Genomic DNA, 12,745 nt, shown 5'->3' with positions numbered 1-12,745 from the left:
ACCTACAAAAGTTGTCAATACTTAACGGTCGCTTTCCGGCGGTACGGTGAAGATGAATGGGTAAAATAAAAAGAAATGGCATTATGCACTTACTTTAGTAGTACGATACAGTAGTAGTACAGTTTATGTACATTTTTTATAATAATTCCAATTAAGGCGGCAAACGAAACACAAGTTCGTGTCAACACAAGTCCATTGTATTTTTGAGATTTTCCCGAAAATAAAAAAAAGTACGAAAAACAATCAAAACTTAACTTTCATGCTTTTGTTGGTGTTTTAATGCTCTTAAAAGGATTAATTTCATTTATATCTAGCTAAACGATTGTTGATATTGCAGCGAATGCGTTACATCTCGTTTTGACTGTGGCGCCATCTGTTGGCATTTCCGAGATGTCAACCGTTAGGCGTTACGAAATAAAACCTAATTAAAAAAATCAGGCAAACAAAAAGTATATATATATATTGCGAAAAAAAAATATGTTCAATAGCAAAAAAACAATAACATCGATTAAAGCAGTATACTTAAGCTCGATACAGTAAATTGCAAACGAACGAACATTGTGCTGTGATGGTCCGATGCTGTCAAACAGATCAAAATGGCTGCCGATAATAACGTCAAACCGCACGTACCATGTTTGACACATATGCACGATACCATTGTGCGAATTGGCATTACTGCAACAACGGGCTTCGCTTGTGGATTGTTTGACTTGAAATTTAGTGTGTGTAAAATGTGTGCGTGTGATTGATCGTGTGTGTTTTTTTTGTGTCTTGCTTGCCCATCCTCGAGATCCCAATCCGATCATCGATTTCTGTTTCCAACAATCAATCGCTTCAACCCATCCACCATCGAACAGCGGGCCAACCAATCAATCAACAATACACAGCTGCAGCGCTGCACCCGATGCAGTTGTCTCCAGTACGTGTGCTACCATCTCGTACTGCGCTGCAGCTGTCGAATTTTTGGCCTCCAAACATCGTCACCAGCAACATATACGGCGAGCGTTCGCCTCCGTTCGTTGGCAAGAAGCGTGGAGTGTTCGTGCAGCAGCGGTGCATCACCATCGCAGCGGGTGCAGTCGGTGTGCGTGCGTGGGCTAGCGTGAGCGATCGGTAGAGTGCAACCAGTACGGCGCACTTCCAAACGCATCCGTACGGCGCACCCGTCAGCCATAGCAGATGGGAGAAAACCTGGCACCGGCGTGCATCGCCACGACCGTAGCATCGACAGGAATAGAACAGACCGAGGCCGGCTCATCCGGCGGCGGAGCAGCGGCTGCTAGCAGCGGTTACGATGATGGTGGTGGTGCAACGTCCGCTGTGGCGGCGACGGCGGCTAGGCAAATGGTGTCGGAAAAAATTTTCTCCCTGCTTTGGGGCGAAAAGATAAAGCATGACGTGTTCCGACGATGGTTGCAAGGTATGGGTACACTAAAGCAAAATGGGGGGAAATTACTATTACTAACATATATTCCCCGTTTCCCGGGCAGGATTTGCTTTTAGCGATTTCGAACCATCCGCCCTGGTGCAGCGGGACGGTGGACCGTGTTGTGTAATAGCACCGGTCCAGGCGTATCTGTTGAAGATACTGCTCACGGAGTCAGCGGAGCACAGATTCAATGAGGTATGTCGGGGTGCTGCTTGTTCGTCGAGCGTGTAAACTACCCACACACACACACACTCCTACTTAGGACATTTTTTTTGTGTTTTTTGTTTTGCTTCATCACAGCTCACGGCAGACAAATGTAAAACGCTGCTCATACAGGCCGTCTGCCAGATACTGATGAAGTGCAAAACGGACGTGTACCGTATCGTGACGCTGGAGGAGACACGGGAACCTGATGCTGGGTCGATATCAACGAGTGAGACCGATCAACCGAGCGCGAGCTGTTCGGGAAGCGTGCCATCCGACCAAGGCCCGGATACCGAAACGCACCGTGCCAGTGTCGATATGCATGATGCAGCGATGATGCATCCTGCCGCAATCGAACGCACCCCAAGCACATGGACGTCGGAAAGGTTTCACGAACGGATCCGGTTTAGCGAACATCAGCACATTGACGATGTGCAGAAGTTCTATATGCAAAATTTCCATGTGCTTACGGACGAGTGCGGTGTCCTGCTGCTGCTGTACACGGTGCTGCAGACCAAGGGTCTGGAACACATCCTGTCGGAGATGTCCGACCCGAACGAGTCGCTGATACACGATACGTATGGTTGTGGGAGCCAGGCGCTGATTAACCTGATGCTAACCGGTCGTGCGGTACCACACGTGTGGGACAACGAGCAGGATGTTGGTGGAATGAGTAAGTTTTTATTTAAGTGGAGTTAATGAGGTGTGCATGCCGTTTAGCTGCTTGGGTAACTCACAATAACTTTTGCTATTAATCTTAAACTTTAATGATTCATAATTAACACTAAATTTTATGATGATTTTTCTTGACTCAGCACACTGACAAACAAACACACGTAAAATTAAACCGATAATTATTTGTAATGTTAGAAGCATCTGATGAATTTGAGAAAGTCTAGGGTGTGTATGGGAACGAAAGGAGGATAAGATGGGGGGTCGTAATAGATACAAGTGGTAGTGGGAACGCATAGCAGAAATGAGTCATAGGAGCGAGGTAGAAGGTGTGTAGTAGCGGAACGGTAAGAGCAACGTTGGTGCGTCAACACAATTGGAGAAGGGCGAGATTCGATGATTAAGCAAAGTTCCGTCGAGATTCTAGAGACTGCAAGCCATAAAATCGACATCTATCCGCAAAACAAAGATTTTCCGGGTTCAGAGATCGATGTATGGAGAGCGCTGGTTGATGGTATAGGGAAACATACTAGAAGAACAAGTAAGTTAATTTTGCATAAGATGAGTAAGGAGCGGCAGAGGCGATAACGGCGCCAGTCTTCATACGGCAGAACCGAGGTTCACATTTCATCCGGATCGTCACCCCCGTAGTGAGTATTGACTACTCAACTACGTGGTATCATTTAGCCTAGTAAACCAGAAATGGCAGGCATGACCTAAGAGGTCGTTAAACCAAGAAGAGAGAGAGAGAGAGAGAGAGAGAGAGAGAGAGAGAGAGAGTAAACGAGTAGTTAAAATCATTGGTAACAATCGAATGGCAGTGCTCTAACATCGTTCATAGAAAAGGATTAAACAACAGGAACAAGGATACTTTCTTGAGGAACTCCAGTGATAGAGACAGTGCCGGCCAGTGAGGCCTTGAGCGGCATTAAAGTCGGGAATGCCTGCCCTATCAAATTTGCTGACCGGGCACAATGTTCTTTGTGAACGAATTGACTCATCGCGAGCTCGAGACCCCCACCGCCGCCTCAGTTCTCGTACCGTTAAACTCGTCACTGGATTGAGGAATACCAAAAGAAACTTGGAATGTGTATCTAATATCATCAAATCTAATCAAGTTGTCTAGCTGTAGAAGCAAACAGCTCTATCAGATGCTTGGAACGGGAATTCTTATTTTGGGTTGCATTTTGCACCACATACTGGAGCACAAAAGAAATTTACCGTACTTAAACAAACCGTCCGTGAATCATCATGCATGGAATCATGTCGCGTAAGGCTTATTTAACACATTCGTTTCGTGTCGGTTTTATTTTTCCAGAGCTGAAAGGCATTAACCAGCAATCGGACATCGGTTTCATCACCGTGATGGAGCAGCTGCAGTATTGTACCGTCGGTTTCTTTTACAAAAATCCAAAGAATCCCGTCTGGGTGATGGGCTCCGATACGCATCTGACGGTGTTGTTCAGCCACGAGCAGCGGCTGGTGTCGCCGGAAACGCCCGGCGAGATAGCACGCCGTATCTTTCGCCAGTTCGATCCGGACGGGAGCAACTTCATTCCCAGTCCCGTGCTGCAGGACGTGCTGTGTGCGCTGGAACTGGTTAGCGAGCCGGAGTAGTAAGTACTGTACACAGCTGGCGCACCTTGCCGCGCCACTTCCCCTGTACGCACGAGGCACCGGGTATGTTTGCGTGCCCATCTTAATACACTTTTCTTTCTTTTTTTTTTGCTTTTTTCCCTCCCTCCAGCGTGGAGTTGATGCGAAGTCGACTCGATCCGGAAAATCTTGGCATCATCCTGCTGAACGCGTTCATGAATGAGTTTTTCCCGGACGATAAAAAATCAACGCCGGACACGTTCGATCTGCTGCACTACAACGGTATCCCGAACTCGAACTACGGCAACGTGGTACAGTACAGCCGCGGCCAGGCGGTACTGTTGGAGAGTGACGTGCGCATGTGCAATCCCTCCGATCCGATGCTTACCTGTTTGCAAACCAAATGGCCCAACATCGAGGTGAACTGGGCCGGCAACCGGACACCCTCGCTTAACTGATCTGACGCGTTCGTGTGTTGTGTCGCCTGATAGAGAGCGCCGGCCCTCTCCTTCCTCCTCCCCTTTTTCCTACGTGGATTGATCCTTTCATGCCGGATTTTTCCCCATTTTTTTCCTTCTTTTGGTAGGCTCATCATCAGCATTCTAATGGGATAAGAAACGAATGAAGTCTCATGACTGAAAAGTCTCCCACCAACTAATCCACCAACATAGGCCACAGGCCTGTCGCATGTTGCTATAGCTATCGCACTGAACATGCCGATCGATGGATAATGAGGTGGACAGACATTTCTCTGATGCTATTTGATTTTCCTCTTATGATAGTACACATTTTCGAGAGTTATTTCACGCTTCTTTGATTTTATTTATCCACGGTTGTAGTAGTCAGTTAGTCCTGTGCACGAAGCTATGTCTTCTGCCGTTTTGGGCATTACAACCTCAAAAGGTCACGGATAGCATAATAACGGATGCTTTCTTGAATTGGTTTTATGCGTAGCTACGCACCGAGAGACAGGCTCCAGAACGGGATTCGATACTCAGCCCCCTTTGCCCTGAAAAGACCGACCCGGTTGAAAATGATGGCAGGAGTACTATGACCTAACAAAGGAAGTTCTCATTTGCTTGGAATATTTACACGCTACCGACTATCCCAAGCAATTGAAAGGGTATCCACAAAGATGCGGGCTGTATGGTTGTTTTGGCGTATTTTTATATGCCATATCATTTCACCTTTCTAATATCTAGAGATCAAAAGTTCGTTCTGGGTCGATCGTAGTAAAGAGGCCACCGCATGTAACATGATTGGGCGTGATAGTATTAGTTACTAAATATTTTTTTCTTTATATTAGCTAACACCAACGGTAAGAAGTATTGGTTTACTTTCCTTCCCCATCCCTATATTCCCCATCCCTTGTATCCTTTCATTTACCAACACAATCGCTCTCACACATATACTATACCTGTGGCCTTGCGCTTTTCGTACAAGCGTTTCGCGAGCATTCTCGAAGAGAGATACAGAGAGAGAGAGAGAGAGAGAGGAGTGGGAGAGAGGAATAAAAACAGAAAAGAAAAACAAAATGATGCCAGACTAGAAATGCACAACTTCGATAAGCGTGAAAAAGATCCCCTTTGTTGTGTAATATACTCGCGTAGTCAGTATATTACAAAAAAAGGGTTTATTCAAATCAATCGATGACGGATGGGGCGGCAACACAATGATATTCGCGGATAGCATACTCCCTTGTTCCAAACGCGTCCCTGCATTTCATTTCCACCCCGCCCCCCTCCTCCTCCTCCTCCTCCTCCTCCTCCTCCTCCTCCTCCTCCTCCTCCTCCTCTTCCTCCTCCTCCTCCTCCTCCTCCTCCTCCTCCTCCTCCTCCTCCTCCTCCTCCAAAAATTCGCCAACGCGAAGTTTAAAAGTTCCCACTCTCTTGACTAATCGAATAGGTGGTGGTCATCATTGATGTGCAAATTGAGTCAAAGTGAGTGAATGACTTATTTAAGTCATTTAGCAATGAATTAGATGATTTAAATCATCACGAACAGTTATTTCAACACACTTGTGATTTAATTCTCCGTGTCGACTAGCACCTCATTCACTGCGTTTTAACTCACTCATGAGTTAGGTAACTCATCGGTGATTTAACTCTCCGTGCCGACTAGTTACTCACTAACTACGTTTTAACTCACTCTCTTCGTTTTAATTCACCCACTATGTATTACTCACTCGTGAATTAAATATCGCTTTAACAAATTAAAACACGATAGCATGACGATTTCAGTAAGTACAGTTTGTGTTTGAGATGGAAAGTAATTTAATGCGACATCAAATTCACGAGTGAATTAAAACGTACTGAGTGCGTTAAAACTTAGTGAGTGAATTAAACAGTAGTGAGTGAGTGGCTAGTCGGCACGGAGAGTTAAATCATTCCTCGAGATTTAACTCTTAACGAGTGAGTATAAGATTTAACTCACTGTTCTAACTCATTCACTCGGATTTAATTCACGTTACTGAGTGGTTATTCCCATCACTAGATCCCCAACTCCCATTTGGTAAAACAATAGAATGGTCGGCAAACGCAATACGGTACGGGGATAAGTTTACACACGAGACGGAAAGCAAACGAAGAGAAGCAAACAATGTGAAGCAAGCCTTGGAGAAAACCGATCCGGCTCCTCTAAAACCCAAGTTCTAAAGAGTGTTGAGAATACATTATGGAAAAAATATGATACAGAATGGATGTTGGTTAAACTTTATTATTCCTTTATTTCGTTTTTAGGTTTCCAGAGTGTGTGAAAATGAAACTTGACTAGGATTATAGACTAAGCGGTCCGGTGGTAGATGCGAAAACAGCACCGATCCTCATCCGGGCAGGACCGGGTTTCAAATCCCATCCGGACCGTTCCCCCGTAGTGAGGACTGACTATCCGACTTCGTGGTATCATTAAGTCAAATAAGCCAGAAATGGCAGGCATGATCTTAAAAGGTTGTTAGGCCAAAGAGAGAGAGAGAGAGACAGTGAGACAGAGAAAGAGAGAGGATTATAGCCTACGTGTGCTAGTTCAATAGCCGTGGAGGGGACTCGATCTAGAAGAGGTTTGATCCCCGTAAGAACCAATGTGTCCAATCGTGTGCAATTGACTATACTGCATGACCGGATAATAAGGTTGTTTGCAGTAAAAAAAGCAACTTGATTGTTATACAAAACAACAAGATTATATGACTTGTTAGGTCTCTTAAGTTTCCATGACCATAGTCAGGATGCGACAGTCAACATCTTCGAGAGTGTGTAATGCCTCAAAACAGGTCTTATGACTTCCAACAAGAATTTATACGCAACTTCCTAATTCATACTAGGGAGTCAGGTAGGCACAAGCTTGAGCTAAAATTATAAGACACTACTCTTCGGTCGTATCCTGATCTAATAGCTTGTTTATGTTCATGATGTTTTTAGTGCTCCACGGTTCGAGCGGATCGGGCGGTGATCCGGTTCCATCGTCGGGCTTGGTTCCGGCCGCTGTACGTCCCACACCACCCCCACTACTGCCACCACCACCACTACTGCTGCCCATGATCGGAGCGGACTTCATGCGCTTATCCTGCTTCCCATTGCTGCTGCTGCCACCACCGCCGCCCGTACTCTCGTTCGAGTTGTCAGGCGATATTTTATTGTGCTTACCACGACCCAAACCATGATGGCCATGGTCACGCTGGTGCGATGGTTTCCGGGTTTTCGGATGCTGTTTGCTGCTGCTTTCACTGGAGTTTGCGTCCCGTTCGCGCACGGACGAACCACGGCTGCGCTGATGAAACTGCTCCATGCGCCGATGCAGTTCCTCCACCGTGACCGCATCCTGTTCCGGTGCCTCGCCGGGCGCAATAGTACCCGCCGCACCGTGTGCTGCCGATATGGGATGTTGTGCGTACAGTAGATCTTCCGGCTGTCCTAACCGACCACCGGTGAACTGTCCCTTATCGCCCTTATCTTCCCAGGCGATCATGAACAGTGGGTGCTGGTCGGTTTTGCGTTTGCGCGAGGTGCTACGAGAGACAGCCGATTTCGCGCGCCGGATAAGAGATATTTTGCCAAGGACTGGCTTTTCGCCTGCTTCACTGTCGGTGTCTTCGAGTGCTTCGAGAGTTTTAAGAAATTCTCGTTCGCGCACTGGATCAACGACGTCTTTGGGATTCTGGAAGAGCGTTAGCTGACCCAGATTCTGTTGTTGCGGCGGCTGCTGCTGCTGCTGGTGTGCTTCTACACCGGATTGTTGTTGTGAGGAGAGTTGCTGCTGCTGCTGTTGTTGAGGTCCGGGATCACGGCGATAGGATTGCCCGGGTGGTGGCATTGCACTGATGTCGATCTCGTGCACGTGATCCAACGTTGAGGCATCGATGGCGAGAGTTTTGACGTTTTGTGCATAGTTCTCGTCAACGGAAGCAGATTCCGAGATAATGACTAGCTCGCGTAATGGATCTTTATAATCCAGCTTCGCCTCCGCACCAAGACTGATCGTTGCCGGTGCACTTGCCGTTGAGTGACGTCTCGCTGGTTGCTGTCTTTGAGTTGCTGGTGGTGGTGGTGGTGGTGGTTGCTGTACTGCTCCAGGTACCAACGGTCTAACATTGGACGGTGTAACCGTTGCACCTGGTGGCACGGTAGTTACCGAAGGTTTCGTCGCTGTCATCGTTCCGGGCGGCATTATCGGACAAACCGTGTCCGTGCTCACCATCACGATGTCCTGCGTGAATGACATCACGTCAATGGCGGCTGTTATTGCGAACGGATCGCCCAGCAAATCATCCACCTCGCCCGGTCGCTTTTTCTTCGCAATCTTCGCTGGTGATGTGATGGACGAACGGCCCCACATAATGCGGCGTAGTTCCTCCCCGGTCATGCCACGCTTCTTCAGCTCGTTCAGCGTAACCCGCAGCACACTCTTCCAGTTGCTGACCGCACCCTTGCGCTGTCGGGCGCGTGTCTTGCTTTTGCTCTTGATCACCATCACGCCGCGCGTTTCGTACCGCGGATCGTCGGACGGTCCGAGCCCGATCGAGTACTCCTCCAGGTAGCGTTTGGCATCGTCCTGCGTTACGGCACGCTCGAGATTCACCACGATCTTGGCCCACTGCTTCATGCCCTCCTTCTCAGCCTGCTCGATAACGTACGCGTAGGTGTTGCCCATCATAGCGATCAACATGTTAAGCAGCAGAATCGGCACGAAGATCATGAAGATAACGAACACCGTCTTGGCGAGGTTCGGGTACGTGGTTAGGTTTAGATCGGCATACTAAACATGAAGGAGAGAAAAATAATCGATAAACGTAGCGGTAAACCGGTGATATCAGCGTGCAGCGTACTAACGTCATAGTCACCAAGTGTGGTCTGAAACAGTGCCATCCAGGTGCCGAAGTAACTACCGAACGGACTATCTTCCGCATTCGGATGACCTTTGTAAAGGAAGTAAAAGGCTTGCGAGAAACCAAACAGCACGATCATGTAGATGATGCCAAACGTAAACATGTCGCCCGTAATCATGGAGAAGATCATCGTCACGAACGGACCGGTTAGTCCAATGGCTCTGGAAAACATAAGGGCAAAAGATGAGGACTTCTGATTCGATTTGAGCTGGCTGTTTGCTCACCCGGCAAAGAACATTAGCAGAAACCAGCTACCCGGCACCGCAAACAACAGGATGGCTTCCTCGGTCTCCGTGTCGCCCATCATCCGCAAAGGAATGCAGGCCAGTATCAGGATGTTGGATATAAGAAAAATCGCTTTTGCCGGTGCTTGGCTCTGTGAAGAAAGCGGATTGATTTTCTTAGGGAATCTCTACACCATTGGTAGTCCGCTCTGTATACATTACCAATGACTTCAGAAAGGAGAACAGACCCTGGTTCTTAATTTCATCACCCTGCTGTAGCACGACGTAGCTGAGCACACCCATCACGGTGGCGACTTCAAATCCGTACCGGACCCAAGTAGTCAAATCGATGACCTCATCATCATCTGACGCATCCGTTGCTGAATCTCCAGTATCCGAGCCATCGTTTACCGACAAATCGCCTGCCTTGAGGGATTCCGCACCGTCCTCATCATCATCGTCGCTAAAGACGCGCACGGGTCGCAGATAGACCGAGCAGGATAAGCAGAACAGATGTATGGCAAGGATGAGCAGCCGCTTGATGAATTGATTGCGTGCGAACGTTTTCCACTTTTCGTCCAGCAGACGCTCGACGATACCGCCGTCAAGCATGTTAAGATGCTCCTCCTTCGTACCGTTCAGGATAATGAACAGGGCCGAGTTCCAGTTGGTGCTACCGTCCGGCATCAGCGTATCGAGTGCGTTCAGCGGGTAGCCCGAGCAGGTGATGTTACTGTAGCGCCAGAACTCTCGCGCCGACAGTTCCAACATCTCGCGAAACACTTCATCACGACCGAGCCGGCAGGCTAGGGTCAGTGGTGTTAGTCCGGCTGCATTCACGATACCATTTTTGCACGGTAACTTTGGATGGCGTAGTGCGTACCCGAACATATCGAGCTTGTCGCACACCACCACCATATGCAGGATCATGTTACCGAAGCTATCCTGTGCGTTAGGGTCGGCGCCACACTCTAACAGGAGGTTGTACACGGATTCGTTCGCGCAGCAGGCCGCCCAAGCGAGTGGATACTCTCCGAGATAGGCTAAACCTTCGTAGTCGGTCGTCTTCACCGGGCGTAGTCCTTGTTGATCGCGTGGCAGAAAGAATCTACCCGTTGCACGCTGCGAAACGTCCGCTCCTGCGTCTATAAGATCTCCTACCAGCTCGTTGTTGCTGTACGCAATAGCTAGATGCAGCGCACTGGCGCCAAGATACTCTTCGCCTTCCATCACATCGATGGCCTGCTCGGGAAAGACTCGTAGCAAGATTCGCGCCAACCTAAGCCATCAACCCGGATGCGAAAGAGAGTGTCGAGAGTTAGCTAGAATTCTTTGAAGGCTAAGAATCTAAGTTCTTAACGCCGAACGGTAATACGTACTTGGTGTGAATTTTTGTGTCGCAAATAATTAGCACGTGCAGTAAGCTTTCGCCCAGCAGTCCGCGGTACTGCATCTGCCAGCAGGCTTTATGGTCGACCCACTTACTAAGCGGATCGTGTGGCGATAGTGATGCCTCTATCGGTATGATGACCTACCAACACACGCACCCGCATACAGTAAGGGAGCATAGGTTTATGAAGTTAACGTTTTGGCGCATCCTTACCTCATGGTTATCCATATACTTCCAGCGTAGATATTCTGCCCGGTTGATGATCTGTCCGCGGCCCTTGTTGTACATGAACACCCCGAACTGTTCGCGGATCAACTGTTCCACCGCTTTCTGGCCACCGATCTGGAACGCATCGATCAGATCGCCACCGCGCTTGTAGTTGGCCATTTTGTACAGCAAACATTGATTGGAGGCTGAAGCGGACTGCGATATAACTTGGTCCAGTATTGCGCCGCCCTGAGGAATTTTGCGCTTTTTGCGACAAAAGCGTAACGGATCGAGGTGCACCATCGTTTCTGGCTTCGCTGGTCGCACCAGTCGTCGAGAGATGGATTATCTTCCAGATAACACACTTTTCTTCACCAATTTCAAATAGCTGTTGTGTAAAACCTCAACGTTTCGCTACAACTGTACATTGCAGTTGCTCCGACACTACTTGCATAATTCGCATCAGCTTTCTGCAGGGCGCCGTGTTCATGGCAACGATTCTTCGATCCAACGAACGAACTAGGGTGAAGTTGATTTTGAGAAACGTAGCGATGTGATGACAACCAGGGTCAAACAGTTGCAGGCAGGTAGGTACCTTTAAATTGATAGCATACTACTAACGTGTTATGTAAAGGAGATGGGTACATTGTTCCAATGTCCGAAATAGGAGCCAAAGTCTGGATTTTGAATTTGTGCCAGCCCCTGTTTTGAGTACCTAAAGAAAGAGATAGCCGATGAAGGAAGCTTTCATGGAATAGAACGTATTGCTTGGTGAAGTATACACCCTGATTGCAGTCCTCTTACGAGAAACTCTCTCACAACGCTTGTCGAATCACATGGAACAAAGCCCAACTTTTCGTAAGCTTTTTGGTTCACCCGTTCACCCGTCGATACTGTGATTTGTCAAGAATTCCAGCGCTATAACCGCTTCGCAGTCTGGGTCTGCAGCTCACGGTATGCCGAATCCATTATACCGGCCCTCACTTCATTGATAGCTTCAAAAGACTTTACAGATCAGTTTCGTCCGTTGGCATTCTCATGACTCGTCGATGCCTGGCGATTCTAAAACGCTACATAGCTATGTCTCATTCCATCTTCATGAAAGTTTCAAACGTTTGAAGTGAGTTCGTAGCAAGTTCTGTCGCACACGGAAAACGAATAGCTAAGATTAGCGATAGCAAGTCCGAAACATATGAGTATAGTTCCGGTGGGTCATTAGAGATGTGCTTTCAGGCACAGGAGAAACTGTCAGAAACACAGCGAAACAAGTCGGAGGTACATCACAAGGTAATGTTGTGAGCTGGACGACCTATGCCCGGACTCTCGCAAAACGTTCTATTTAATGTCCTCTTCTTGGCTTAATGACCAGCGTGATAATGCCGGCCATGTAATTACTTTACTTTTTGGTACCACGCCATTGGATAATTAGTCCTCATTACGGGGATTCTAAAGCCTTCTGCGCCCAAATAGTCAGTGAATCCTATCTGTCAAAAAAGACTCCAAGATGTCAATGCAACGGTTTTTTTGTTTTGTATATTCTTTGTGTGTGTATATAGACTTTGCTCGCCGCTTACGGAAGCTATCGTCAGCTTTCTAAGCTCTCAGCGCTGTCTAACAGGTGAGAGTAGCGTTAGAGAGTTTTTTTC

At 47.8% G+C, this 12,745-nt stretch overlaps 2 protein-coding genes across 2 annotated transcripts; one reads left to right on the top strand and one right to left on the bottom strand.

Annotated features, from left to right (window-relative positions):
• Window positions 1-651: 651 nt before the first annotated feature.
• Window positions 652-5,436, top strand: LOC118510616 (ubiquitin carboxyl-terminal hydrolase MINDY-3 homolog). The gene is made up of 5 exons (XM_036052642.1): window positions 652-1,420; window positions 1,491-1,624; window positions 1,730-2,306; window positions 3,624-3,921; window positions 4,053-5,436. Exons 1-5 carry the CDS (start codon window positions 1,180-1,182, stop codon window positions 4,357-4,359), a joined length of 1,557 nt encoding a protein of 518 aa, XP_035908535.1. The 5' UTR covers window positions 652-1,179; the 3' UTR covers window positions 4,360-5,436.
• Window positions 5,437-6,602: 1,166 nt separating this feature from the next.
• Window positions 6,603-11,545, bottom strand: LOC118510444. The gene is made up of 6 exons (XM_036052243.1): window positions 11,106-11,545; window positions 10,882-11,033; window positions 9,725-10,781; window positions 9,503-9,654; window positions 9,223-9,439; window positions 6,603-9,148 (listed from the first exon to the last, which is right to left on the bottom strand). The coding sequence occupies exons 1-6, from the start codon at window positions 11,400-11,402 to the stop codon at window positions 7,259-7,261; spliced, it is 3,765 nt and encodes a 1,254-aa protein (XP_035908136.1). The 5' UTR covers window positions 11,403-11,545; the 3' UTR covers window positions 6,603-7,258.
• Window positions 11,546-12,745: the final 1,200 nt, after the last annotated feature.

This window comes from Anopheles stephensi, chromosome X (genome assembly GCF_013141755.1).
Source record: "Anopheles stephensi strain Indian chromosome X, UCI_ANSTEP_V1.0, whole genome shotgun sequence".
Lineage (NCBI taxonomy): Eukaryota > Metazoa > Arthropoda > Insecta > Diptera > Culicidae > Anopheles > Anopheles stephensi.
The sequence above is the reverse complement of the archived record's forward strand: the minus strand, read 5'-3'. Positions and strand labels throughout refer to the sequence as shown.